At 46.7% G+C, this 27,357-nt stretch overlaps 1 protein-coding gene across 1 annotated transcript in view; it reads right to left on the reverse strand.

Annotated features, from left to right (window-relative positions):
- LOC134980997 (histone-lysine N-methyltransferase SETDB1-like) overlaps nt 1-27,357 on the reverse strand; it is a 134,875-nt gene that overhangs the window by 92,463 nt on the left and 15,055 nt on the right. The window contains exons 4-9 of the mRNA XM_063948064.1: nt 19,598-19,635; nt 16,521-16,599; nt 16,046-16,231; nt 8,528-8,729; nt 2,985-3,058; nt 262-452 (exon numbers count right to left, since the gene is read on the reverse strand). Coding sequence (XP_063804134.1) covers nt 262-452; nt 2,985-3,058; nt 8,528-8,729; nt 16,046-16,231; nt 16,521-16,599; nt 19,598-19,635 — 770 coding nt within the window. The remainder of the gene's footprint in view (nt 1-261; nt 453-2,984; nt 3,059-8,527; nt 8,730-16,045; nt 16,232-16,520; nt 16,600-19,597; nt 19,636-27,357) is intronic.

The following is a 27,357-nucleotide window of genomic DNA, read 5'->3' on the forward strand; positions in this document are numbered from 1 at the left end:
GTGCATCCAACCTCGGCCGGGCACGAAATCTAACTGAGGCTTGGAGGAGGGTCATAGTGGGAGGAGCCAGTGCACACCAGGTAGTCTAAGATCTTTCTAGAGTGCCCAGCCTCCTTCGGAGCCCGCTATTCCCCATGGTCCTTACGGAGTTCCCAGCATCCACTAGGACGTCAGAGAAAACAAAATAAGGACACGTAGACACAAAAACACACAGATCATGGAGAACGCTACCATGAGAAACGAATGAAAACATGTTCCTACCAAGAATAAAATCTTCACCAGGCTCCCGTCTACTTCTTCCACCTTGGATTTCCACCAGGTGCCCTCCCACTCTGTCTTGATCAGCTGACCGGTTTTGAGCAGAACCATTGGCCGGTTGGGGTAGGCCGTGACATATTCCTCAACAAAGTCCCGACAGGGAACATCTTCAATGTCCTCCCAGGATTTGCTGACTGGGAGCGGGTGGAAGAAAACACTGGTCATCTTTGCGTATGAATAATAACAATCACCCATTATGAGTCTTTTATACTCTATCTACATTATCATGGGCATCTAAATACAGGTTGAGTATCCCATATCCAAATATTCCGAAATACGGAATATTTTGAGTGAGACTGAGATAGTGAAACCTTTGTTTTCTGTGGCTCAATGTACACAAACTTTATTTAATACACAAAGTTATTAAACATATTGTAGTAAATGACCTTCAGGCTGTGTGTATAAGGTGTATATGAACCATAAAAGAATTGTGTGAATGTACACACACTTTGTTTAATGCACAAATTTATTAAAAATGTTAGCTAAAATGACCTTCAGGCTGTGTGTATAAGGTGTATATGAAACATAAATGCATGCTGTGCTTAGACTTGGGTCCCATCACTATGATATCTCATTATGGTATACAATTATTCCAAAATACGGAAAAATCCGATATCCAGAATACTTCTGGTCCTAAGCATTTTGGATAAGGGATACTCAACCTGTATAAACATTCCTATGTAGTCAAAATAAATCTAAACAGCTCCATGCATATTGCATGAAAACCATCATTATAAATCATATTTTTAACAATATAGTGTTTAATAAAATATATATTTTACAGAAGTGCTGCCGACTTGATGTGAACTTGAAACTTGTGATTAATTGTGGCATTCTGAGGAGTTGGTAATAATAACCACCCAAGATATACAGCAGCACTCACCAATAAACTACAGGATTGATAAAAAAAATAATGGTAATGCAGGTATAGACATGATGCTGTAATTTGGAAGGCCAAATAAGTTATAAAATTGAGGATACTAAAAAGATAGAACATTAAAATGTTGCCATAATAAGTGAAGCCAATCCTGCCCCATTTTAAAAATTCCGGCTGCTACTCCATGCTGACCTGGGGAAGCTGCTTTATCAGCACAGGCCAGTAGAAGAGCTGGAGTGCTGTGATGTGGCTCCGTTCCATCACAAATTGGCTGGGAGTGCACTGCACAGTGATGATGTCACCGTACAGCATGCTCTCAGTCTACCAATGACCGAGAGCTACTTCTCCATATATTTTATATGCAACTGGGAGAGCCTGAGAGGAGTGGATAATGCGACCAGAACCGAGAAGGTACAGATGTGTCCTCAAACATCATTGTTAAGTTGTGCCAAAAAGTCTTCAGTGAGACTCTGCTAGTCAGACATCTTTTTTGCCAAAACTGTTAATTGCAACGTGATGCGTCTAAGACACACTGATGATTAATTTTATAAGCAACACTTGTACAGTTTCTGAATCTGTGCACGAAATGCTACAACATAGCAGCCACAGCTTTTATCCAATACAAGTTCTGTTTTGCTCTGTACACAGGCTCAGTCATGCACAATATACAAGCGTCGCATATCAAATTAATCAGCACAGTCTCTGGTGCATCGCACTGCAACTTAGATGCGTTTTTGGCAAAAGAAAAAGAAGCCTGACTCAAGCAGAGTTGAACAGGACCTGGCAATTCACTCACTTCAGGCATCTCATGCTGCAAGGTGTATTAAGGCTAGATGTATGAGGACACATCTGTAAAGCTGGGTACACACTGAGCGACAGATCGTCCGGCGAATTGGACCTACCTGTCACTCACAACAGCGCATATCAGGCAGTGTGTATACCAGATATGCAGGTGCCCACTGTCGCTGGCGACATCGTCAGGTTTGATGTGCTGCAATATGCTAATGAAGGATGGAACATGATTGTTCCGTCCTTTATTGACATCGCTCAATATGTACCTAGGTTCCGATTTGTTGGCCTGTCGAGCAGACATATCAGCTGGGTAAACATTCAGTGTGTACCCAGCGTAAGTATTATCCCACTGCCCCCAGTGTGATTTGGAATCCGTAAAACAACCAGGATTGAAGGAATATAAATCTCAGGTATTTTTGGGACTCAAAAACATCCAGGATCCCAGGACTGACTTCCCTAGTCATGATTGTCCTATTGTGTACTGAACATAGCGCTCAGCCAGTAGCGGATCTTGCCACGGGCAAGCAGGACTTTTGCCCGGGGCGCCACCTTCCATAGGAGCGCCGCACCATGGCAAGATCCGCTACTGCTGTGCCCCCCGCTGTGTCCCCCGCTGGTCCCGCTGTGAAGGAAACTAGACGCTACGTGTCTAGTTTCGCTTCGCCTTCGTAGAGAGGACCTTTGCACCGCACAGCATTGTGGGACTGACACAGACGCTAGGGGTCATAATTGACCTCTAGTGTGTCTATGCTAGATCCGAGGAGAGAAGCGGCGCCGGCGGAGGTCGGGAGCGGGGATAGTAAGTATTCATTTTTTTTTTCTTTTTCAGCGGCGCTACTCTACTGTACAGGGGGCGTAACTGACCACGCCCCCTGTATGAAACCACGCCCCTATTTCTCGCCCGGGGCGCCAAAAGGGCAAGAACCGGCACGGCGCTCAGCGCTAAATAAATCAACAGAAACAGAGCATGCATAGCAGAGGCTATTTTAACACTCACGTGGTCTGCAGACAGGGTACAGTTCCGATTGTGTGACATATGAAGCGTAGCCGTCATCAAAGAATATCAGAAACCTAAGAAACAGTAGTTGACATATTAACGATGTACAGACCCAACATATGCAGCAGGGATGGTCATGCGAAAACACTTGAGGTCTATGAAAAATTTGAATGTTTGGCTGATTAGTCAGATCTGTGAACAACCTGGGGCCTGATGTACGCTAAGAGCACAGCAGCTGCATTGTGTAAAAATAGGATTTTAATACCTACCGGTAAATTCTTTTCTCCTAGTCCGTAGAGGATGCTGGGGACACTTCAGGAACCATGGGGTATAGACGGGATCTGCAGGAGACATGGGCACTTTAAGACTTTGAATGGGTGTGAGCTGGCTCCTCCCTCTATGCCCCTCCTCCAGAATCCAGTTCTAGGAACTGTGCCCAGGGAGACGGACATTTCGAGGAAAAGGATTTATTGTTAAACTAACGGTGAGATACATACCAGCTCACACCACAAACACGCCGTACAACATGGCATTCAACAGAAATCCAGTCAACGGCATGAACAATGTCAGCAAAAGGCTGACCATAACAGAAACACAACTCGTGTGTAACATAACCAATAACTAATAAGTAATTACTGCAGATAGAGTCCGTACTAGGACGGGCACCCAGCATCCTCTATGGACTAGGAGAAAAGGATTTACCGGTAGGTATTAAAATCCTATTTTCTCATACGTCCTAGAGGATGCTGGGAACACTTCAAGAACCATGGGGTTATACCAAAGCTCCAGAACGGGCGGGAGAGTGCAGATGACTCTGCAGCACCGATTGACCAAATCTGAGGTCCTCATCAGCCAGGGTGTCAAATTTGTAAAATTTCACAAACGTGTTTGCACCTGACCAAGTAGCTGCTCGGCAAAGTTATAACGCCGAGACCCCCCGGGCAGCCGCCCAGGATGAGCCCACCTTTCTGGTAGAGTGGACCTTCACTGATTTTGGCAACGGCAAACCAACCGCAGAATAAGCATTCTGAATTGTAGTATAGATCCAACGCGCAATAGTCTGCTTAGAAGCAAGATTACCAATCTTGTTGGGAGCATACAGGACAAACAAAGCGTCTGTTTTCCTAAGTTGAGCCGTGCTGGCGACATAAATCTTCAGAGACCTAACCACATCGAGGGATTTTTACTCAGCGAAAGCGGCAGTAGCCACAGGCACCACAATAGGTTGCTTCATGTGGAACGATGAAACCACCTTCGGAAGAAACTGTTGACGAGTCATCAACTCTGCTCTATCTTCATGGAAGACTAAATATGGGCTCTTGTGAGACAAGGCCTCTAACTCAGACACCCGCCTTGCGGATGCCAAGGCCAACAGCATGACCACTTTCCAAGTGAGAAATTTTAACTGTCTTCTGTAAAGGTTCAAACCAAATGCGACTGAAGGAACTGCAACACCACGTTAAGATCACACGGTGCCACCAGGGGCAAAAATGGAGGTTGGATGTGCAGCGTGCCTTTCACGAAAGTCTGAACTTCCGGAAGGGAAGCCAATTCTTTTTGAAAGAAAATTGATAAGGCCGAAATTTGTACTTTAATTGAGCCCAACTTTAGGGCCGCATCCACACCAGCTTGCAGAAAATGGAGAAACCGGCCTAGCTGAAATTCTTCACACCAAGACACATTTTCTCCAAATACGGTGATAATGTTTCGCCATTACTTCTTTTCTAGCCCGAAGAAGTGTGGTAATGACTTCACTAGGAATACCCTTTCGGTCTAGGATCCGGCGTTCAACCGCCAAGCCGTCAAACGTAGCCGCGGTAAGTCTTGATACACGCACGGCCCCGGCGATAACAGATCCCCTCGGAGAGGAAGAGGCCAAGGATTTCCTACGATTAATTCCTGAAGCTCTGGATACCAAGCCCTTCTTGGCCAGTCCGGAACAATGAGGATCGCCTGAACCTTTGTCCTTCTTATGATCTTCAGTACCTTTGGAATGAGTGGAAGTGGAGGGAACACGTACACCGACTGAAACACCCACGGTGTCACTAGGGCGTTCACTGCCATTGCTTGAGGGTCTCTCGACCTGGAACAATATCTCTGAAGTTTCTGATTGAGGCGAGATGCCATCATGTCTATTTGAGGAATTCCCCAAATACTTGTCACTTCTGCGAAGACCTCTTGATGAAGACCCCACTCTCCCGGATGGAGATCGTGTCTGCTGAGGAAGATTGCTTCCCAGTTGTCCTCTCCTGGAATGAATATCGCCGACAGAGCGCTTGTATGTCTTTCCGCCCACCGGAGAACTTTGTTGGCCTCTGCCATTGCCGCTCTGCTCTTTGTTCCGCCCTGGAGGTTTATGTGCACTACCGCTGTTCTATTGTCAGACTGTATCAGGACAGGCAGGTTGCGAAGACGACGTTCCCCTTGAAGAAGGCCGTTGTAAATGGCCCTTAATTCCAACACGTTTATGTGTAGAGAAACTTCCTGGCTTGACCATCTTCCCTAGAAAGTTTCCCCTTGTGTGACCGCTCCCCAGCCTCGGAGACTCGCATCCGTGGTCATTAGGATACAATCCTGGATCCCGAACCTGCGTCCCTCTAGGAGGCGAGAGCTGTGCAGCCACCACAGGAGCGAGATTCTGGTCTTGGAGGACAAGATTATTTTCCGGTGCATGTGCAGATGGGATCCGGACCACTTGTCCAACAGATCCCACTGAAACACTCTCGCATGGAATCTGCCACCGAGTGCATTGATGGATTGACACTCTCGCTAGTTTCAGAATTTGTTTGACCAGAATCTGAATTTCCAGAGCCTTCTCTTCTGGAAGGAAAACTCTGTAATTCCGTGTCCAGAATCATTCCCAAAAACGACAGTCATTTTGTCGGACTCAACTGTGACTTTGGCAAGTTTAGGAGCCAACCATGTTGTTGCAGAACTGACAAGGAAGTCGTAATGCTCTGCAGCAATCGGTCCCTGGATCTCGCCTTTATCAGGAGATGGTCCAAGTACGGGATAATTGTGACTCCTTGCTTGCGCAGGAGAACCATCATTTCTGCCATTACTTTGGTGAAAAACCTCAGAGCCGTGGACAGACCAAACGGCAACGTCTGAAATTGGTAATGACAATCCTGAAAGGCAAACCTTAGGTAAGCCTGATGCGGAAGATGTATGGGCATGTGTAAGTAGGCATCCTTTATGTCGACAGACACCATAAAATAGCCTTCTTCCAGACTGGAGATCACTGCTCGGAGAGACTCCATCTTAAATTTAAACTTTTTTTAGATAGAAATTGAGGGATTTTAGGTTCAGAATTGGCCTGACCGAGCCGTCCGGCTTCGGGACCACGAACAGGCTCGAATAAAAGCCCTCTCCCTGTTGTGACGGGGGCACCTTGATAATCACTTGATTTTGACGCAGGTTTTGTATTGCATCGCATACCACCTCCCTGTCCAGAGGAGAAGCTGGTAAGGCAGATTTGAAAAATCATCGAGGGGGAACATCTTCAAACTCTAGTTTTCTATTTCTAACACCCATGGGTCCAGGCCCGAACGAACCCAGAACTGACCAAAACACCCACCGGTGCGGACTCCCGCAGAGGAGCCCCAGAGTCATGCGGTGGATTTGGCAGAAGCTGGGGAGGACTTCTGCTCCTGGGACCCTGCCACAGCAGGAGATCTTTTACCTTTACCTCTTCCTCTATTAGCAGAAAGGAAAAATTTCAGATTCCGTGCGCACTAGACTGAAGTGCAGCTACACAATACACACGTGTGTAAATCCACCAAACACACAAAAGACAGATACAAAATACAAATTGTGCATTTAACAGTAGCGCTCTCCAACCACCATGTTTAAACTCCACCAACAGAAGTGAAACAAAATTAGAAAATGATTCACCCTGAGGGAATGGAGGGATTCTTCGCCCTCCCTTTGCTTAGATCTATATAAGCAGCAGCACACACTTCTCTCTTTAGATCACAGGACAAGAGGAAAATTCTCCAGAGCCTCAGAGAAAAAATCCGTAATGGATTGGGATGTTTTTACTTCTTGCTAAACATCCTAAAACACTTTAGAAAGAGAGAGACATAGTGTAGCAGTCCTTAGACAATAGAGGTTAATTTATTCCACAGACCGCACTTACAAAACAATGATTTAAAAGAAGCATTTAAAATCAACTCCAATGGACATATCACCAAGATGGCATCTCTCCTCCTCGGGAAATTCCTGCAACACCAGCTGGACACAGTGTGTGGAAATGCCGGGTTCCGGATCCACAGCTCCACAAAAACCAGGAAGATCCTTCAGAGCGAATGGTGAAAAGTCCACGGAATATAACAAGCGAAGCTCAATGCGTATCGGACATTCAGTCCTTCATCAGGAGCTCCTGATGGGTGATGGCGGGCCCTGGGAGTGAACCCCTAGGGTGCCTAGTGTTCCAAACCCTCTGGAGCTAATGGTGTCCTGTAGCCAAGAAGCAGAGCACTTGAACTCATCAGAAGTAGGTCTGACTTCTCTCCCCTAAGTCCCACGATGCAGGGAGCCTGTTGCCAGTCCTCCCTGAAAATAAAAACCTAACAAAGTCTTTTCAGAGAAGCTCAGTAGAGCTCCTCAGTGTGTATCCAGTCTGCCTGGGCACATAATCTAACTGAAGTCTAGAGGAGGGGCATAGAGGGAGGAGCCAGTTCACACAGATTCAAAGTCTTAAAGTGCCCATGTCTCCTGCAGATCCAGTCTATACCCCATGGTTCTTAAAGTGTCCCCAGCATCCTCTAGGACGTATGAGAAAATATGCTAATTGCTGCAAGAGGTGTCTGAAGGCAAAAAGGGCCAACTACCGGCATTGCAGATCAGAGTGCTGCATCAGACCACCAGTGCGACCATTGATTGCAGCAACGACAATCCGAGTGAGCCTAAGGCTACTCAGAACAGCCGCCTCATCTCCACTTCTGGGGCCAGAAAATCTGCATCGGAGAAGCACACACTGGCCTCAGTACTCGCACAAAACAAAGGCGATGCACCTCTGCTTTGGGAAACTGTCCCCGTTGCAGCATGTCAATCTTGGTGCAGCATAGAGGGCACTGTAAGCAATCTCGCAGTACAGATCCTGTGTATGGGCAGATCAACAAACATCAAGTTTATGTAAGTCTCTGAATTATGCCTGTTGAGGGTCGGCCAAGCAACTTAAGACAGCATGAAGAAATAAGTTTGACAAGTAATGAAAAGATGCAGTTCTTTAAATAAAAGTGAGAAAACTATCTATACAGAACACAAGTGACAAGTTTACACACTGCTATACTTCTATCAAAATCATTACAATGTTCTTCTCAAATCTCCCTCCCGAGCGTTCACCACATGACCAGCTGTAGCGGTAAAGCTAAGCAATGGTTTAACTTCAACATTCTTCTTTCTTACAAAGCAAATCACACACTACTCCACACCAATGCCTTGTACATATATCATTCTACATCTCAACTCCGTGAATGAGAGAGGATGCAGGAGGCTGGTTAGAAGTGTGGAAATGAGCTAGCTATTTAAAGAGACATCACCTCATTTTATTCTTGTTGCTGGGAGGTTCCGCTACAATCCCAGCATAAAGCCACACTTGGTTCCCATCTTTGTACTTGGCCACCACTCTGCTCCCTACAAACAGTTTTTCAGGTGTAGGCTGGTCGTCGTAGGCAATGTGGTTCCCGGACAGCAGGCTCTTCCCTTTGTTGTCAAACCTCACTTTGTACTTTTTCCCTGTCCCTAAAAGAAGAATAAACATATTACTGACAGTAGTAGCGGCTTTAATTGCTAACACCGACTATGCTATAGGCTGCCTTTAGACTGAACGCAAGGTGTGCATGGTGGTGTTACACGTACAGCCTCATACAGGAAGGTCCTCAAAGTAACAGCATCAAACAAGTGCACAAAGGGCTCAAAATTCCTTTTACATTTTTGAAAGTACATACAGGAGACATGTACTGGGGCAATGTTCTGGCCAGGTCGGGAGATCAGGAATAAATAAGAATTTACTTACCGATAATTCTATTTCTCATAGTCCGTAGTGGATGCTGGGAACTCCGTAAGGACCATGGGGATTAGCGGCTCCGCAGGAGACTGGGCACATCTAAGGAAAGCTTTAGGACTAACTGGTGTGCACTGGCTCCTCCCCCTATGACCCTCCTCCAAGCCTCAGTTAGGATACTGTGCCCGGACGAGCGTACACAATAAGGAAGGATATTGAATCCCGGGTAAGACTCATACCAGCCACACCAATCACACCGTATAACCTGTGATCTGAACCCAGTTAACAGTATGATAACAGAGGAGCCTCTGAAAGATGGCTCACAACAATAATAACCCGATTTTTGTAACAATAACTATGTAAAAGTATTGCAGACAATCCGCACTTGGGATGGGCGCCCAGCATCCACTACGGACCATGAGAAATAGAATTATCGGTAAGTAAATTCTTATTTTCTCTAACGTCCTAAGTGGATGCTGGGGACTCCGTAAGGACCATGGGGATTATACCAAAGTTCCCAAACGGGCGGGAGAGTGCGGATGACTCTGCAGCACCAAATGAGAGAACTCCAGGTCCTCCTCAGCCAGGATATTAATTTTGTAGAATTTTACAAACGTATTTGCTCCTGACCAAGTAGCTGCTCGGCAAAGTTGTAAAGCCGAGACCCCTCGGGCAGCCGCCCAAGATGAGCCCACCTTCCTTGTGGAGTGGGCATTTACAGATTTTTGGTTGTGGCAGGCCTGCCACAGAATGTGCAAGCTGAATTGTACTACAAATCCAACGAGCAATAGTCTGCTTAGAAGCAGGAGCACCCAGCTTGTTGGGTGCACACAGGATAAACAGCGAGTCAGATTTCCTGACTCCAGCCGTCCTGGAAACATATATTTTCAGGGCACTGACAACGTCTAGCAACTTGGAGGCCTCCAAGTCCCTAGTAGCCGCAGGCACCACCAATAGGTTGGTTCAGGTGAGACGCTGAAACCACCTTGGGGAGAAACTGAGGACGAGTCCTCAATTCCGCCCTGTCCGAATGGAAAATCAGATAAGGGCTTTTTCAGGATAAAGCCGCCAATTCTGACACGCGCCTGGCCCAGGCCAGGGCCAACAGCATGACCACTTTCCATGTGAGATATTTTAACTCCACAGATTTAAGTGGTTCAAACCAATGTGACTTTTGGAACCCAAAACTACATTGAGATCCCAAAGTGCCACTGGAGGCACAAAAGGAGGCTGTATATGCAGTACCCCTTTTACAAACGTCTGAACTTCAGGGACTGAAGCTAGTTCTTTTTGGAAGAAAATTGACAGGGCCGCAAATTTGAACCTTAATGGACCCCAATTTCAGGCCCATAGACACTCCTGTTTGCAGGAAATGTAGGAATCGACCCAGTTGAATTTCCTCCGTCGGGCCTTACTGGCCTCGCACCACGCAACATATTTTCGCCAATTGCGGTGATAATGTTTTTGCGGTTACATCCTTCCTGGCTTTGATCAGGATAGGGATGACTTCATTTGGAAAGCCTTTTTTCCTTCAGGATCCGGCGTTCAACCGCCATGCCGTCAAACGCAGCCGCGGTAAGTCTTGGAACAGACAGGGTCCTTGCTGGAGCAGGTCCCTTCTTAGAGGTAGAGGCCACGGATCCTCCGTGAGCATCTCTTGAAGTTCCGGTTACCAAGTCCTTCTTGGCCAATCCGGAGCCACGAATATAGTGCTTTCTCCTCTCCATCTTATCAATCTCAGTACCTTGGGTATGAGAGGCAGAGGAGGGAACACATACACTGACTGGTACACCCACGGTGTTACCAGAGCGTCTACAACTATTGCCTGAGGGTCTCTTGACCTGGCGCAATACCTGTCGAGTTTTTTAATCATGTGGACGACTTCTGGGTGAAGTCCCCACTCTCCCGGGTGGAGGTCGTGCTGAGGAAGTCTGCTTCCCAGTTGTCCACTCCCGGAATGAATACTGTTGACAGTGCCATCACATGATTTTCCGCCCAGCGAAGAATCCCTGCAGCTTCTGCCATTGCCCTCCTGCTTCTTGTGCCACCCTGTCTGTTTACGTGGGTGACTGCCATGATGTTGTCCGACTGGATCAACACCGGCTGACCTTGAAGCAGAGGTCTTGCTAAGCTTAGAGCATTGTAAATGGCCCTTAGCTTCAGGATATTTATGTGAAGTGATGTATCCAGGCTTGACCCTAAGCCCTGGATATTCCTTCCCTGTGTGACTGCTCCCCAGCCTCGCAGGCTGGCATCCGTGGTCACCAGGACCCAGTCCTGAATGCCGAATCTGCGGCCCTCTAGAAGATGAGCACTCTGCAACCACCACATGATGGATACCCTTGTCCTTGGTGACAGGGTTATCCGCTGATGCATCTGAAAATGCGACCCGGACCATTTGTCCAGTAGGTTCCACTGGAAAGTTCTTGCGTGGAATCTAACGAATGGGATTGCTTCGTAGGAAGCCACCATTTTTACCCAGAACCCTTGTGCATTGATGCACTGAGACTTGGTTCGGTTTTAGGAGGTTCCTGACTAGCTCGGATAACTCCCTGGTTTTCTCTTCCGGGAGAAACACCTTTTTTCTGGACTGTGTCCAGGAACATCCCTAGGAAACAGAAGACAAGTCGTCGGAACCAGCTGCGATTTTGGAATATTGAGAATCCAATCGTGCTGCCGCAACACTACCTGAGATAGTGCTACACCGACTTCCAACTGTTCCCTGGATCTTACCCTTATCAGGGAATCGTCCAAGTAAGGGATAACTAAAATTCCCTTCCTTCGAAGGGATATCATTTCGGCCATTACCTTGGTAAAGACCCGGGGTGCCGTGGACCATCCCTACGGCAGCGTCTGAACTGATAGTGACAGTTCTGTACCATAACCTGAGGTACCCTTGGTGAGAAGGGTAAACTTTGACATGAAGGTAAGCATCCTTGATGTCCCAAGACATCATGTAGTCCCCTTCTTCCAGGTTCGCAATCACTGCTCTGAGTGACTCAATCTTGAATTTGAACCTCTGTATGTAAGTGTTCAAAGATTTTAGATTTTAGATTTAGAATCGGTTTCACCGGGCCGTCTGGCTTCGGTACCACAATAGTGTGGAATAATACCCCGTTCCCTGTTGCAGGAGGGGTACCTTGATTATCACCTGCTGGGTGAATGGCTTCCAAAACTGCCTCCCTGTCAGAGGGAGACGTCGGTAAAGCCGACTTTTGGAAACGGCGAGGGGGAGACGTCTCGAATTTCAATATGTACCCTTGAGATATTACCTGAAGGATCCAGGGGTCTACTTGCGAGTGAGCCCACTGCGCACTGAAATTCATTGAGAACGGGCCCCCACCGTGCCTGAGTTTGTAAGGCCCTAGCGTCATACTGAGGGCTTTTGCAGAGGCGGGAAAGGATTTCTGTTCCTGGGAACTGGGTAATCTCTTCAGCCTTTTTCCTCTCCCTCTGTCACGAGCAGAAAAGAGGAACCTTTTGTCCGCTTGCCAACAAAGGACTGCGCCTGATAATACGGCGTCTTATTTTGAGAGGCGCCCTGGGGTACAAACGTGGATTTCCCAGTTGTTGCCGTGGCCACCAGGTCTAAAAGACCGACCCCAAATGTCCCCTTTTAAAGGCAATACTTCCAAATGCCGTTTGGAATCCGCATCACCTGACCATTTTACTGGTAGAATTGGACAACGCACTTATACTTGATGCCAGTCGGCAAATATTCCGCTGTGCATCATGCATATATAGAAATGCATCTTTTAAATGCTCTATAGGCAATAATATACTATCCTTATCTAGGATATCAATATTTCCAGTCAGGGAATCCGACCATGCCAACCCAGCACTGCACCTCCAGGCTGAGGCGATTGCTGGTCGCAGTATAACACCAGTATGTGTGTGAATACATTTTTGGATACCCTCCTGCTTTCTATCAGCAGGATCCTTAAGGGCGGCCATCTCATGAGAAGGTAGAGCCCTTGTTCTTACAAGCGTGTGAGCGCCTTATCCCCCCTAGGGGGTGTTTCCCAACGCACCCTAACCTCTGGCGGGAAAGGGTATACAGCCAATACTTTTTAAGAAATTATCAATTGTTATCGGGGGGAAACCCACGTATCATCACACACCTCATTTTATTTTTCAGATTCAGGAAAACTACAGGTAGTTTTTCCCTCACCGAACATAATACCCCTTTTTGGTGGTACTCGTATTATCAGAAATGTATAAAACATTTTCCATTGTCTCAATCATGTAACGTGTGGCCCTACTGGAAATCACGGTTGTCTCTTCACCGTCGACACAGGAGTCAGTATCCGTGTCGGCGTCTGTATCTGCCATCTGAGGTAACGGACGCTTTAGAGCCCCTGACGGCCTATGAGACGTCTGGACAGGCACAAGCTGAGTAGCCGGCTGTCTCATGTCAACCACTGTTTTTTTTATACAGAGCTGACACTGTCACCTAATTTTCAACAGTACATCCACTCAGGTGTCGACCCCCTAGGTGGTGACATCACTGTTACAGACACTCTGCTCCGTCTCCACATCATTTTTCTCCTCATACATGTCGACACAAACGTACCGACACACAGCACACACACAGGGAATGCTCTGATAGAGGACAGGACCCCACTAGCCCTTTGGGGAGACAGAGGGAGAGTATGCCAGCACACACCAGAGCGCTATATATATATATACAGGGATAACCTTATATAAGTGTTTTTCCCCTTATAGCTGCTGTATGTTTTAATACTGCGCCTAATTAGTGCCGCCCTCTCTTTTTTTAACCCTTTCTGTAGTGCAGGGAAGAGCCAGGGAGCTTCCCTCCAACTGAGCTGTGAGGGAAAATGGCGCCAGTGTGCTGAGGAGATAGGCTCCGCCCCCTTTTCGGCGGCCTTATCACCCGTTTTTCTGTATATTCTGGCAGGGGTTAAATGCATCCATATAGCCCAGGAGCTATATGTGATGCATTTTTTGCCATGTAAGGTATTTTTATCGTGTTTTATTGCGTCTCAGGGCGCCCCCCCCAGCGCCCTGCACCCTCAGTGACCGAAGTATGAAGTGTGCTGAGAGCAATGGCGCACAGCTGCAGTGCTGTGCGCTACCTTATTGAAGACAGGAACGTCTTCTGCCGCCGATTTTTCCGGACCTCTTCGCTCTTCTGGCTCTGTAAGGGGGCCGGCGGCGCGGCTCCGGGACCCATCCAGGCTGAACCTGTGATCGTCCCTCTGGAGCTAATGTCCAGTAGCCAAGAAGCCCAATCCACTCTGCACGCAGGTGAGTTCGCTTCTTCTCCCCTTAGTCCCTCGATGCAGTGAGCCTGTTGCCAGCAGGTCTCACTGAAAATAACAAACCTAAACTAAAACTTTCACTAAGAAGCTCAGGAGAGCCCCTAGTGTGCACCCTTCTCGTCGGGCACAGAAATCTAACTGAGGCTTGGAGGAGGGTCATAGGGGGAGGAGCCAGTGCACACCAGTTAGTCCTAAAGCTTTCTTTAGATGTGCCCAGTCTCCTGCGGAGCCGCTAATCCCCATGGTCCTTACGGAGTCCCCAGCATCCACTTAGGACGTTAGAGAAATAAACATGTTGGAAAATATACTGGTAGATTAATTGACTCCCAAAACAAAAATTAACCCTAGTGTAAATGTGTGTGTGTACATGTGGTAGGGAATATAGATTGTAAGCTCCACTGGGGCAGGGACTGATGTAAATGGCCAAATATTCTCTGTAAAGCGCTGCGGAATATCTGTGCGCTATATAAATAACTGGTAATAAATAAATAAAAATAAATGGATAAAATGTTCTGGGTATGTTGAAGTTTTCTTTCCCCTCATGTACTTTTTATTACACAGTAAGGCTCAGGGCCCCCATACATCTAGGTGGCAATTTTCTGTGGAGAGCGGGGAATCCGTTTATTTTAGATTGTGGGAGGAAACCGGAGTACCAGGATGAAACCCACACAAGCCCAGGGAGAATATACAAACTCCACAAAGCTAGGCCATGGTGGGAATGGAACCTATGACCTCATTGCTGTGAGGCAGTAATGCTAACCATTACACCGTCTGGAAAAGTCAGAGAAACAAGTTTAGAAGGTAAACTGTAGCATGCAGGATTTCATTCCTTGATCCAGTACAGTTAATAAAGGCATGTTTCAAGCTATTCCTCCTGACTCGCAATACTCCTGAAGATGCTGGCACAATGTAACAGGCTAATTGCGAGCTTGTAAAAATTACGGGCCAATATAACGGTAATGTCAGCGCCGGCGGTTGTGCGCGTCCAAACAGAGCAACAATTGAAATGCTCCGCCGGGCCCCATCTCTAGGGGCTGCCGGCACACAAAACACTTGAATCCTCCCCATAGAGGTGGGGAGCGGTGCTAGCCTTTTATTGCATAGGATAATGAGAACAATGTGACAATGCATTCCCCACTGCAAAACATAAGACACAGAGGAATTTGTTGAGCATATTAAGGCACAAGGCTAAAGGCAAAGTGCTTCTATTCAAGACATTTGTGATATCTGTAATTCACTCCCAACGCTTTAGACATAACTGCTAACTACTGTGCTGCCGGACATTCTAGTGGGAAAAATGAGCACAATGGATATTCTGCCATGCAGGATCCAAGTATAAAGCCAATGGCTAGATGTGCAGACAGTCTCTCAGGCTACATCCTGGTATTGTGAGTTTTTTCTACAGACTGGGGCATTGCCCAACATGATCAAAGCGTGTTCTATTTATCACGTTACCGTAATTGCTTAGCATTACGACAGCTCAATGCAGGCGATATTGTGCAAACTAACCAAACAGTCACTGTATAGGACTACCTGTGTTACTTACATCATTACATTAGTTTCCGTACAATAGACAAGACTTCGACAAAATAAAAAGCAGCTTCTCAAAGTCTCCACATAAGACTGGTACTTCACTGGAGGCGGACACCTTCTTTTCTCCGATTTTTTAATACAAGCAGAGTTTCCAACATTGTATTTCATCCCAGCCTCACACCTCTACTAGTTCTTGGATGTCTACTCTAGTAAAACAACTTCCTATCTCTACAACTTACCAACCAGCTGGATGGCAATCAGAGCCCCTTTGTGCCATGTCTTTGTTCTCTTCTTTCCCAGTATACGCATGCCCACAACAAGGTCTCCATCTTTGTTCATGTCGTTGGCTGTGCCGGCCTGGTTTGATCCAGCCACAGAACTTGTGGGTGATGCTGGGCCAGAGGGAAATTGAGTCTGCAGTCCATCTGGAATACAGAAACTACATGCGGTAACCTACTAGGTTCGTTTTTCCCTATAGCGCACCTGGACAAATTTCTAGCGTTCAGCAGTCTTTAGTTGCCATGGAGACAGCAATGCCCTATGGAGTTCAAAACTTACTTAGAAGACACAACAAAACAGCCACAATGCCATAAAAACAGGAAATTAGTTGACAACACTGTAAACCAAGCAATTAATTTAACTTGACCGTAAAACATATAGCACAATGACATGAAGTATTGCCTGGGAAAGGGTGGAAATAACTGCAGAATATACCTGACTTCTTATTGATGGCATCCACAACGATCTGCACGTCTTGCTTGCACTTCTTCATGGCAGCCATTGCATCTTTCAACTATACAATTTAGGAAGACAGATAAATAACATTTTATCAAAATGACATTTAAGCCTACTGGACATTTGAAGATAAATGTGCCTTAAATTCTTGATCCTGTACGTTGAAGACATTTGACAACCAAAAGCAAAAGTTTCAGCATCGAGAATACTGTCCAGGGTCCTAATTCAGACCCGATCACAGCAGCAAAATTGTTCTCTAATGGGCAAAACCATGTGCACTGCAGGGGGGGGCAGATATAACATTTGCAGAAAGAGTTAGATTTGGGTGGGTTATTTTGTTTCGGTGCAGGGTAAATACTGGCTGCTTATTTTTACACTGTAATTTACATTCCAGTCTGTACACACCCCACCCAAATCTTACTCTCTCTGAGCATGTTCTAGCTGCCCCACCTACAGTGCACATGGTTTTGCCCATTAGAGAACAATTTTGCTGCTACAATCAGGTCTGAATTAAGCCCCATATCAGGAGGAGTATTCCCCTCCTGCTTACATGGGGGAATTCAACTGTTTGCAGTATCAGGAGGTGTATTCTCCTACTGCTTACTTGGGGGAATTCAACTGTTTGCAGCTGTCACTAGATGGCGCCCTAAGGAGCAATTCAATTGTTGCCCCAATCAGACGGAAATAGCTGCGGAGGGACACATTTCAGCTCACAGCCTCAAGGGGTGACGAGCTGAAATGTGCGATAAGTCAGCACTTTATGCGCCCAAAGCAGTACTTTACACGGGTGTAGTCGCTATGCGTGGTTATATCCGGTACTTCTGAGTGCACAAATGTGGCACTCGCAACTTATGAGGGTGCGAGCTGAAATGTGTCCCTCCACAGCTATTTGCGTCTGATCGGGGGGCAACAATTGAATTGCTCCTTAGGGCACCATCTAGTAGCAGCCGCATAAAAAAACAATGAGCACCCACAAACAATTGAACTCCCCCTACTGTCCCTTACCATAGTATTCTGTCCTGCTGTCTCGTGGCTGAAGCCCACATGGGGACAACTTCAATGCTAGAGACTATAAATTACTTTCTCCATTGGAGATGTTCTGAAACACCACTACAAAGAACAAATGTTTGGTAGGAACTGTACTATAATTAAATATTGAGAGTGCCAAGAAGTCATCTATATGTACAACAATGTAAGATGATGTATTTTATATACACACACACACACTGTACTGCACCACACTCCCCCAGTTTTTGGCTGTGCCCTGTTGTCTATTCCTAGAGATAAGATGTGTTTGCAGATCTGCATCGCAGACCAAATGAACACCAAACCCCTTTATTTTGGTCCAGATACTACATAAAACTGGCAAATGGTGCACTCATCATTACTCCACACTGTCACCTAACTGAAAACCGTTAAGCCCAGTACACATGGGGAGAGATGTGTGCTGAACGATCTAGAACAGACCGCTCAGCACACATCTCTCCCCACGCTCAGCACACAGCGCAATGTATGCTGGACAGAAGGGGGGGGAACAGGATGAGGGGGCGCTCATTTCACCCAGCGGTGAAAAGAGTGACCTGCTAGATTGTGACTGCATGCAGGCCAATCTAATACCGGCAATAGCGATGCACGGGGCCGCGCATTGCTATCAGATTGCTTAGAACTTAAGCACGGATATCTCCGTGTGTACCCCTCTTTAGTGTCTGTAATGCTCAGCAAATAGGCTTTCATTTGTTGGGGAATTGGAGTCTAATGGAACTGCATAGTAACATGGCTGTTTCACTTAAGACCTGCTGTGTGTGAGGCCTAATTTGGGTTACACACTACCCAATTTTCTTCTGCTGGATACAATCTCACCCTTAGTGCCTGTTTATTACTAGTTACGTCCTGGGATTGCGTTGTGATCCACTGGAATGTAGTCTTCATTCTAGCACCCTGAACCTTTCAACACACATGCAGTTTCTCTTTCCTGCCTGGACTTTCGCTCTCTGGTCTGTACCCTCAGTCCTGAGATACAGACCAGAGTGTGCTAGAAGCACCAAAGCAGAGAGCAACACTCCAGGCAGGAAAGAGGAACTGCACAGGTTCTGAAAGGTGCAGTGGGCCTGAATGAACACTACGAATTTATCAGTTATGCAGAAGTCTCATACAGCTAATACGGTCTGCACCCTCCTATATTCTGCTCTAGTTCAATTTACTGCCTCCTTTTTGATTGACACAAGAGATTTATCTAAACAAACACTAACAAAACAAATTGCTGACATGAAGATAGAGTACTGACTACCACATTACCACCGACATCCAGGCAGATGTCAGAATACAGCCAGGTGTACATCAGTCACACAGGAAGACGTTGTATTAGAATTTCCCTGCCTCCTGCCAATACGCTAAGCACATGCAAAACACTCAGCATGCAGCTTATTCAACCATCCATCAAATCAATCGGCAGTGGCTCTACGAGGGAGGGTTAGCAAAACAATCTGCCTAATAAAGGGTAGCACAAGCCGACCTTAGGGTGTGTACAAACGGTGAGATCCTTGCTATGCCCAATTTTCACTTGCGATTTCCCTTGAACTCCCCGGAGCCCAGCACCACCGATTCTGACTAACTTTTCTTGCGATATGGACTATGTGTGCTTACGATTTTGGCTTATGTGAGATTTTGGCTTATGTGAGATGTCATTGACATGTGAGATGAACTAGATAGTACACCGATCTAGCAAGGATTGACTTGCCTGCACAGTCTATCTTTTCTTGCGATGCCGACCTGGCGGGATCGCGAGACTTTCACCTTGCGATCTGCACTAACTTTTCTTGTGATTTTGACTATATAGTCAAAATCGAAAGAAAATCTCTCACCGTGTGTACACACCCTAACTCCACAGCTACTTCCCTCCTTACTGCTACAGCGTGTAAGCTTGTGGAACGCACAACTTGTTTATCAAGGTCTTCAGAACAACCTACTGACTTGTAGCCTACGTGCACATATTATCATTTGATCATTTCTATAATACATTATGTGATAATTTCTATAATACATTATGTGATACTCACTAGATGTTTTTCTTTTGGAGTCTTAATAACAACATCACCTGAAAATAATCAGAAAGACACATTTATTGATGTGTACAGGAAACAACAAACCTTTATTGATCTTTTCTTTTTTTTTTTATATCAGGCACAATTAGGTTTGTGAAAAGCTCAGAATGGTGATTATTTTCTGGCAGACTGTGAAAAACAAACATCACCCACTGACAAGAGTGAGACAAACCAGATAAACCATGACGTTTTTAGTGTCACCACTGCTGAAATTCATGGACAGCTTGTCACCATCAACTAATCTCTGCATAGAGCAGGGATGGGTAGTAAGTTGTCCTCCAGCTGCTGTAAAACCACACACCCAGCATTTCCTTCCAGTTTTGCTATTTGGCCATGCTAAAACTGATGCAGGCATACTGGGATCTGTAGTTCAACAGCAGCTGGAGAGCCGCTTATTGCACATCCCCTGGTTTAGAGTGAGTGGGATCGATCTGTACATGTATAACACTTTCCCCAATACAAACTTACATAGCATTTCTAAGATCTTCCATTCGCTTCACTAAAGAGGCTGCTGACCACTGAATCCTCTGTAATACTCCATGCCGCAAAACTGTACCCCATTTTTAAGATGTGGCCTACTTAGGGACACTAGTAATACTATGTTTGCGTCCACTATATTTATCTCACCTTTTATGCACCACAAAATTTGCCTTAATCCTCTCTCTGGTACTGTGCACTGCTACTCAGCTAGGACATTTTCCATCTCTGGGGTCAATCCTATTAGATCACCCAAGGCCAAAGCTGAAGCCTGGGGCTATCCCCTGCACCCCTGGGCTGTGGGTGCCAAGTTGATAGTCCATTAGTGATAAAATAATATTGTCTTTTATAGGAGGACTACAGGTCCCAGCAATCCTCTCCTGTATGGAGGTACTTGGAGAACAACAAGCACCAATAGGCGGAGCATTAAGGGCTCGCTGGTACCTATAGACCACCTGATAAAGAAATATTAAAATAAAAACAGACCACTGAAAGTTTTAATATTTAATTAGCCAGCATCTTCACCTGGAGGACTGTGGCCTTTCGGCTCTTTTGCATGGACGGCGCCCATCCAGGACTTCTACGACATCTTCAATCTTCAGGAGCTCTTCATCTCTCCTCCGCCGCCAGACTGACAGCAGCTGCCTCATGCTGGCAAATAATAGAACAAGTGGGCGGGGTGATGACGAGGCTCAATGCAGCCATCTTGAATTTGAAAATTGGCACCTTAGCGCCATTTTTTAAATGGGAAACTGCGCCAGCCTCTATTATGCACACCGCCTGCTATCAAACTCTGTACAGGTAAAACACACAATCCCACCGCCATAACCTCCCTATCACCACCATGCCCTTGCCAACTCCCGCCACACCCTCCACCGCCTCACCGCAAAGTACCACAGCAGCACTGGACAGTGCCAAAATTCCTCTGGATCCCGCACTGCCTCCACCAGTGATCGGTTGCCAGCTCCAGTCGGGTCTCCTAGTTTTTAATCATGTGTAAAAACCAGGAGACCCGATAGGCTACCAGGATAGGGTGTGTGGGTCGGTCGGCGGAGAGTACACACTTATCCAGTCAGTCGGTAGTCGGACCTCCCGAGAATTGGACAAGTGTGTACCCAGTTTAAGGGCGAGGAGAAGGCTGACATCCCAAATATCTGTGGAGAGGAAGCGGGGTATATATGGAGGCTGCCCATGCATTACTCCCTGTAAGTAGCACTTTAGGTAAAAGAGACAGTACACCCTGAAAGAAAAAAAGAATGGGCCAAGCATGAATCTGCAAAGAGCAGATGTTTATATCCCTTTCCAGTCTTTCTTGTAGAAAAAGCAGTAATCAGTCCAAGCGAATAAAAAAGGTGCGAATCCCTTCGCCTCCCACTAGTAAATGTAGATCTTGCAAACCCTTTGGAAATTCTTGACCAAAACAGGCTTTTCGAGCATTGAGCATAGTCTGAACTACATATCCGCATAAGCCTTAGCTCTAAGGATCATGTCTTTACCAGCTACACCCTTAATGCCAGACAAACTAAATTCTGGAGATGAAAGGTGCACTGACTTAAGATATAGGTAGGGGGAAGGGGGGGAGGGGTTATTTACAAATTGTTGGGTGGTAAAACCTGGCCCTTCTGGATGTGTTTATAGTATGCCTGATATTTAAAAGGGCCTTGCTTTTTACTGGATGAGTCTTGCTAGTAAAAGCATTGCCCTTTTAAATATTATCCATAATCACACTCAGTTACTTGTAAATAAACCCATCAGGTCATAGAGGCAGGCACCATGCAGAACCATCTGACATCCTTATACTATCTGTGTAACAAGACCTGTGTTGGTTCGGTGCTACCATATTCCCGTTTATCACCATTTTTTTTTAGAACCTGCAAAAGAATCATTATTAGAGGAAACTAGGAGATCAAATGAAAGTTCCAAGAAATCAACATAGCTGATTGGATGCTTCATAACGGTGTGTAAGCCACACTGTTGTTCATCCGAAGAGCAATCATGTCAACATCTGGTTTACCCACCGTTCCACCAGCTGTTAAAGAACCTTTGAAGTTCATATATACAATACTATATATACACAGTACTGTGAACAAAGTTTTAGGCAGGTGTGGATAAAATGCTGCAAAGTAGAAATGCTTTCAAAAATAGAAGTATTCATAGTTTATTTTTATCAATTAACAAAATACTAAATTAATAAACAGAAGAGAAATCTAAATCAAGTCAATATTTGGTGTGAGCACCCTTTGCCTTCAAAACAGCATAAATTCTTCTAGGTACACTTGCACAGTTTTTGAGGAAACTTGCAGGAAGGTTGTTCCAAACATCTTGGAGAACTCACCACAGATCTGTGCAACAGGGCTATTCCCACTCGTGGGTGTCCACAACACCCATAGGTGGTAATTCAGATCTGATTGCAGCAGCAAATGTGTTAGCTAATGGGCAAAAACCATGTGCACTGCAGTGGGTGGGTGGGGGAGATAATAGGAATTTGATGCCTACCAGTAAATTCCTTTTCTCGTAGTGGATACTGGAAACTGTACTTTAGTACCGTGGGGTATAGATTGGGTCCGTAGGAGCCTGGCACTAAGAAATCAACAGTGTGCGTCTTGTCTCCTCACCTCTATGCCCCTCCTGCAGACTCAGTCTAGGAAAACTGTGCCAGAGGAGACGGAAATTCCTTGAGAGAAGGATAGATACACACACACACACACACACAAACAGCGGTGCGGTAACGAACCAAGACACAACAATAGAAGGATAGCAATGCTAACCAAACAGAAGGAAGCAACGCTAACCAACAACAAGATTAGCAAGGCTAATCAAACATGGAACATGGAACAGGGACAGCAACAGCAGACTCAACCAAGACCACTTACAACGTAGTAAGCAGGAAAAACAAAGCACTGAGGCGGGCGCCCAGTATCCACTAGACTATGAAAAATAAGAATTTACTTACCGATAATTCTATTTCTCGTAGTCCGTAGTGGATGCTGGGAACTCCGTAAGGACCATGGGGAATAGCGGCTCCGCAGGAGACTGGGCACAAAGAGAAAGCTTTAGGACTACCTGGTGTGCACTGGCTCCTCCCCCTATGACCCTCCTCCAAGCCTCAGTTAGGATACTGTGCCCGGACGAGCGTACACAATAAGGAAGGATTTTGAATCCCGGGTAAGACTCATACCAGCCACACCAATCACACCGTACAACTTGTGATATGAAACCCAGTTAACAGCATGATAACAGAGGAGCCTCTGAATAGATGGCTCGCAACAAGAACCCGATTAGTTAACAATAACTATGTACAAGTATTGCAGACAATCCGCACTTGGGATGGGCGCCCAGCATCCACTACGGACTACGAGAAATAGAATTATCGGTAAGTAAATTCTTATTTTCTCTGACGTCCTAGTGGATGCTGGGAACTCCGTAAGGACCATGGGGATTATACCAAAGCTCCCAAACGGGCGGGAGTGCGCGGATGACTCTGCAGCACCGAATGAGAGAACTCCAGGTCCTCCTCAGCCAGGGTATCAAATTCATAAATTTTTGCAAACGTGTTTGCCCCTGACCAAGTAGCTGCTCGGCAAAGTTGTAAAGCCGAGACCCCTCGGGCAGTCGCCCAAGATGAGCCCACCTTCCTTGTGGAATGGGCTTTTATTGATTTAGGCTGCGGTCATCCTACCGCAGAATGCGCCAGCTGAATAGTGCTACAAATCCAGCGCGCAATAGACTGCTTAGAAGCAGGAGCACCCAGCTTGTTGGGTGCCATCAGGATAAACAGCGAGTCAGTTTTCCTGACTCCAGCCGTCCTGGAAAAATAAAATTTTCAGGGCCCTGACTACGTCCAGCAACTTGGAATCCTCCAAGTCCCTAGTAGCCGCAGGCACCACAATAGGTTGGTTCAAGTGAAAACCTGAGACCACCTTTGGGAGAAACTGAGGACGAGTCCTCAACTCTGCCCTATCCATACAGAAAATCAGATAAGGGCTTTTACATGACAAAGCCGCCAATTCTGACACACGCCTGGCCAAGGCCAAGGCCAACAGCATGACCACTTTCCACGCGAGATACTTTAGCTCCATGGTTTTAAGTGGCTCAACCAATGCGACTTTAGGAAATCCAACACCACGTTGAGATCCAAAAAGTGCCACAGGGGGCACAAAAGGAGGCTGAATATGTAGTACTCCTTTAACCAAAGTCTGAACTTCAGGCAGTGAAGCCAGTTCTTTCTGGAAGAAAATCGACAGAGCCGAAATCTGGACCTTGATGGACCCCAATTTGAGGCCCAAACGTCACCCCTGCTTGCAGGAAGTGCAGGAATCGACATAGTTGAAATTCCTCCGTCGGGGCCTTCATGGCCTCCCACCAAGCAACAAATTTTTGCCAAACGCAGCGATGTCGTCTTGCGGTGACATCCTTCCTGGCTATGATCAGGGTAGGGATGACTTCCTTCGGAATACCCTTTTCCTTCAGAATCCGGTGTTCTACCGCCATGCCGTCAAACGCAGCCGCGGTAAGTCTTGGAACAGACAGGGTCCCTGCTGCAGCAGGTCTTGTCTAAGCGGCAGAGGCCAAGGGTCCTCTGCCAGCATCTCTTGAAGTTCCGGGTACCAAGCTCTTCATGGCCAATCCGGAACCCCGAGTATGATTTTCACTCCTCGCCTTCTTATTATTCTCAGTACCTTGGGTATGAGAGGTAGAGGAGGAGACACATAAACCGACTGGTACACCTACGGTGTCACTAGAGCGTCCCCAGCGATCGCCTGAGGGTCCCTTGACCTGGCGCAATATCTTTTCAACTTCTTGTTGAGGCGGGACGCCATCATGTCCACCCGTGGTCATTTCCAACGGTTTACCCGCATTTGGAAAAACTTCTGAATGAAGTCCCCATTCTCCTGGGTGTAGGTCGCCCATCGGAGAATCCTTGTGGCTTCTGCCATCGCCATCCTGCTTCTTGTGCCGCCCTGTCTGTTTACATGGGCGACCGCCGTGATGTCGTCTGATTGGATCAGTACCGGCTGGTTCTGAAGCAGGGGCCTTGCTTGGCTTAGGGCATTGTAAATGGCCCTTCGCTGCAGAATATTTATGTGAAGTGAAATCACCTTGGAAATTTCTTCCCTGTGTGACTGCACCCCAGCCCCGAAGGCTGGCATCCGTGGTCACCAGGAGCCAGTCCTGTATTCCGAATCTGCGGCCTTCTAGTAGATGAGCCCTCTGCAGCCACCACAGCAGCGACACCCTGTTTCTTGCTGACAGGGTTATCCGCTGTTGTATCTGTAGATGGGACCCGGACCATTAGTCCCACAGGTCCCACTTGAACGTCCTTGCGTGGAGTCTTCCGAATGGAATTATGCTTCGTACGAAGCTACGATTTTTCCCAGGACTCGTGTGCATTGATGTACCGACACCTGTCCTGGTTTTAGGATGTCTCTGACTAGAGATGACAACTCCTCGGCTTTTTCCACTGGAAGAAAACACTCTTTTCTGGTCTGCGTTCAGAAACATTCCCAGGAACAGAAGACGTGTCGTCGGGACCAGCTTTTGAGAATCCAGTCGTGCTGTTGTAGCACTTCCCGAGAGAGTGCTACCCCCACTACCAACTGTTCTTTGGACCTCGCCTTTATCAGGAGATCGTCCAAGTACGGGATAATAAAAACTTCCTTCTTGCGAAGGAGTATCATCACTTCTGCCATTACCTAGGTAAAGACCTTCGGTGCCGTGGACAATTCCACCGGCCGCGTCTGGAACTGATAGTGACAGTCCTGTACCACATATCTGAGGTACTCCTGGTGAGGAGGGTAAATGGGGACATGCAGGTACGCATCCTTGATGTCCAGGGAGACCCTGTAATCCCCCTCGTCCAGGCTCGTAATATCCGCCCTGAGCGATTCCATCTTGAACTTGAATCTTCTGATATAAAAGTTCAAGTATTTTAATTTCAAGATGGGTTTTACCGAAACGTTTCGGTACCACAACCACTGTGGAATAGTAACCCCTTCCTTGCTGAAGGAGGGGCACCTTAACAATCACTTGTTGTGATTATAGTGTTGAATATCCACCAACACCGTCTCCCTGGCAGAGGGAGGTGCCGGTAAGGCAGATTTTAGGAAACGGCGGGGGGAAGAACGTCTCGAACTCCAGCCTGTACCCCTGAGATACTACTTGAAGGACCCAGGGATCCATGTGAGAGAGCCCACTGTCCGCTGAAATTTCTGAGACGGGCCCCCACCGTACCCGGGTCCGCCTGAGCAGCCCCCGCACCATGCTGTGGACCTACCGGACGCAGGGAGGACTTCTGCTCTTGGGAACTAGCTGTGTGTTGCAGCTTTTTTCTCTACCTTTGCCTCTCGGCAGAAAGGATGAGCCTCTAGCCCTCTTGCTTTTCTGGGGCCGAAAGAACTGTACTTGATGATACGGTGCTTTCTTTTGTTGTGGGGTAGCCTGTGGCAAAAAAATCGATTTCCCAACAGTAGCTGTGGAAAACGAGGTCTGAAAAACCATCCCCAAACAGTTTTACCCCCTTATAGGGCAACTTCCATGTGCCGATTCTAGTCGGCATCGCCTGACCATTGCAAAGTCCATAACCCCCGTCTGGCGGCAATGGACCTAGCGCTTATTTTTGATGCCAGCCGGCAAATGTCCCTCTGTGCATCACGCATGTATAAGACCACGTCTTTTATATGCTCTATTTTCAGCAAAATATTGTCCCTGTCCATAGTTAGTTTCCGACAGGGAATCTGACCACGCAGCGGGAGCACTGCACATCCATGCCGAAGCAACGGCTGGTCGCAATATAATGCCCTAGTGTGTGACTATATCTTATAGGGTAACCTCCTGCTTTCTATCAGCAGGTCCCTTCAGGGCGGCCGTATCCGGTGACGGTAGTGCCACCTTTTCTGATAAGCGTGTAAGCGCTGTATCTACCCTATGGGGTGTTTCCCCGCGTGACCTATCCTCTGGCGGGAAAGGGTACGCTGCCAATAACCGTTTTAGAAATTATCAATTTCTTACCGGGGGAAGACCACTCTTCCTCACACACCTCATTTAATTTCTCAGATGCAGGAAAACTACTAATAGTTTTCTCTCACCAAACACAATACCCTTTTATGTGGTACCTGGGGTATAATCATAAATGTGTAATACATTTTTCATTGCCTCAATCCTGTAACGGGTGGACCTATTTGGAGGGTATACCAGTCTCATCGACGTCGACACTGGAGTCAGTATCCGTGTCGACATCT

Source organism: Pseudophryne corroboree, chromosome 12 (genome assembly GCF_028390025.1).
Source record: "Pseudophryne corroboree isolate aPseCor3 chromosome 12, aPseCor3.hap2, whole genome shotgun sequence".
Classification (NCBI taxonomy): Eukaryota; Metazoa; Chordata; class Amphibia; order Anura; family Myobatrachidae; genus Pseudophryne; species Pseudophryne corroboree.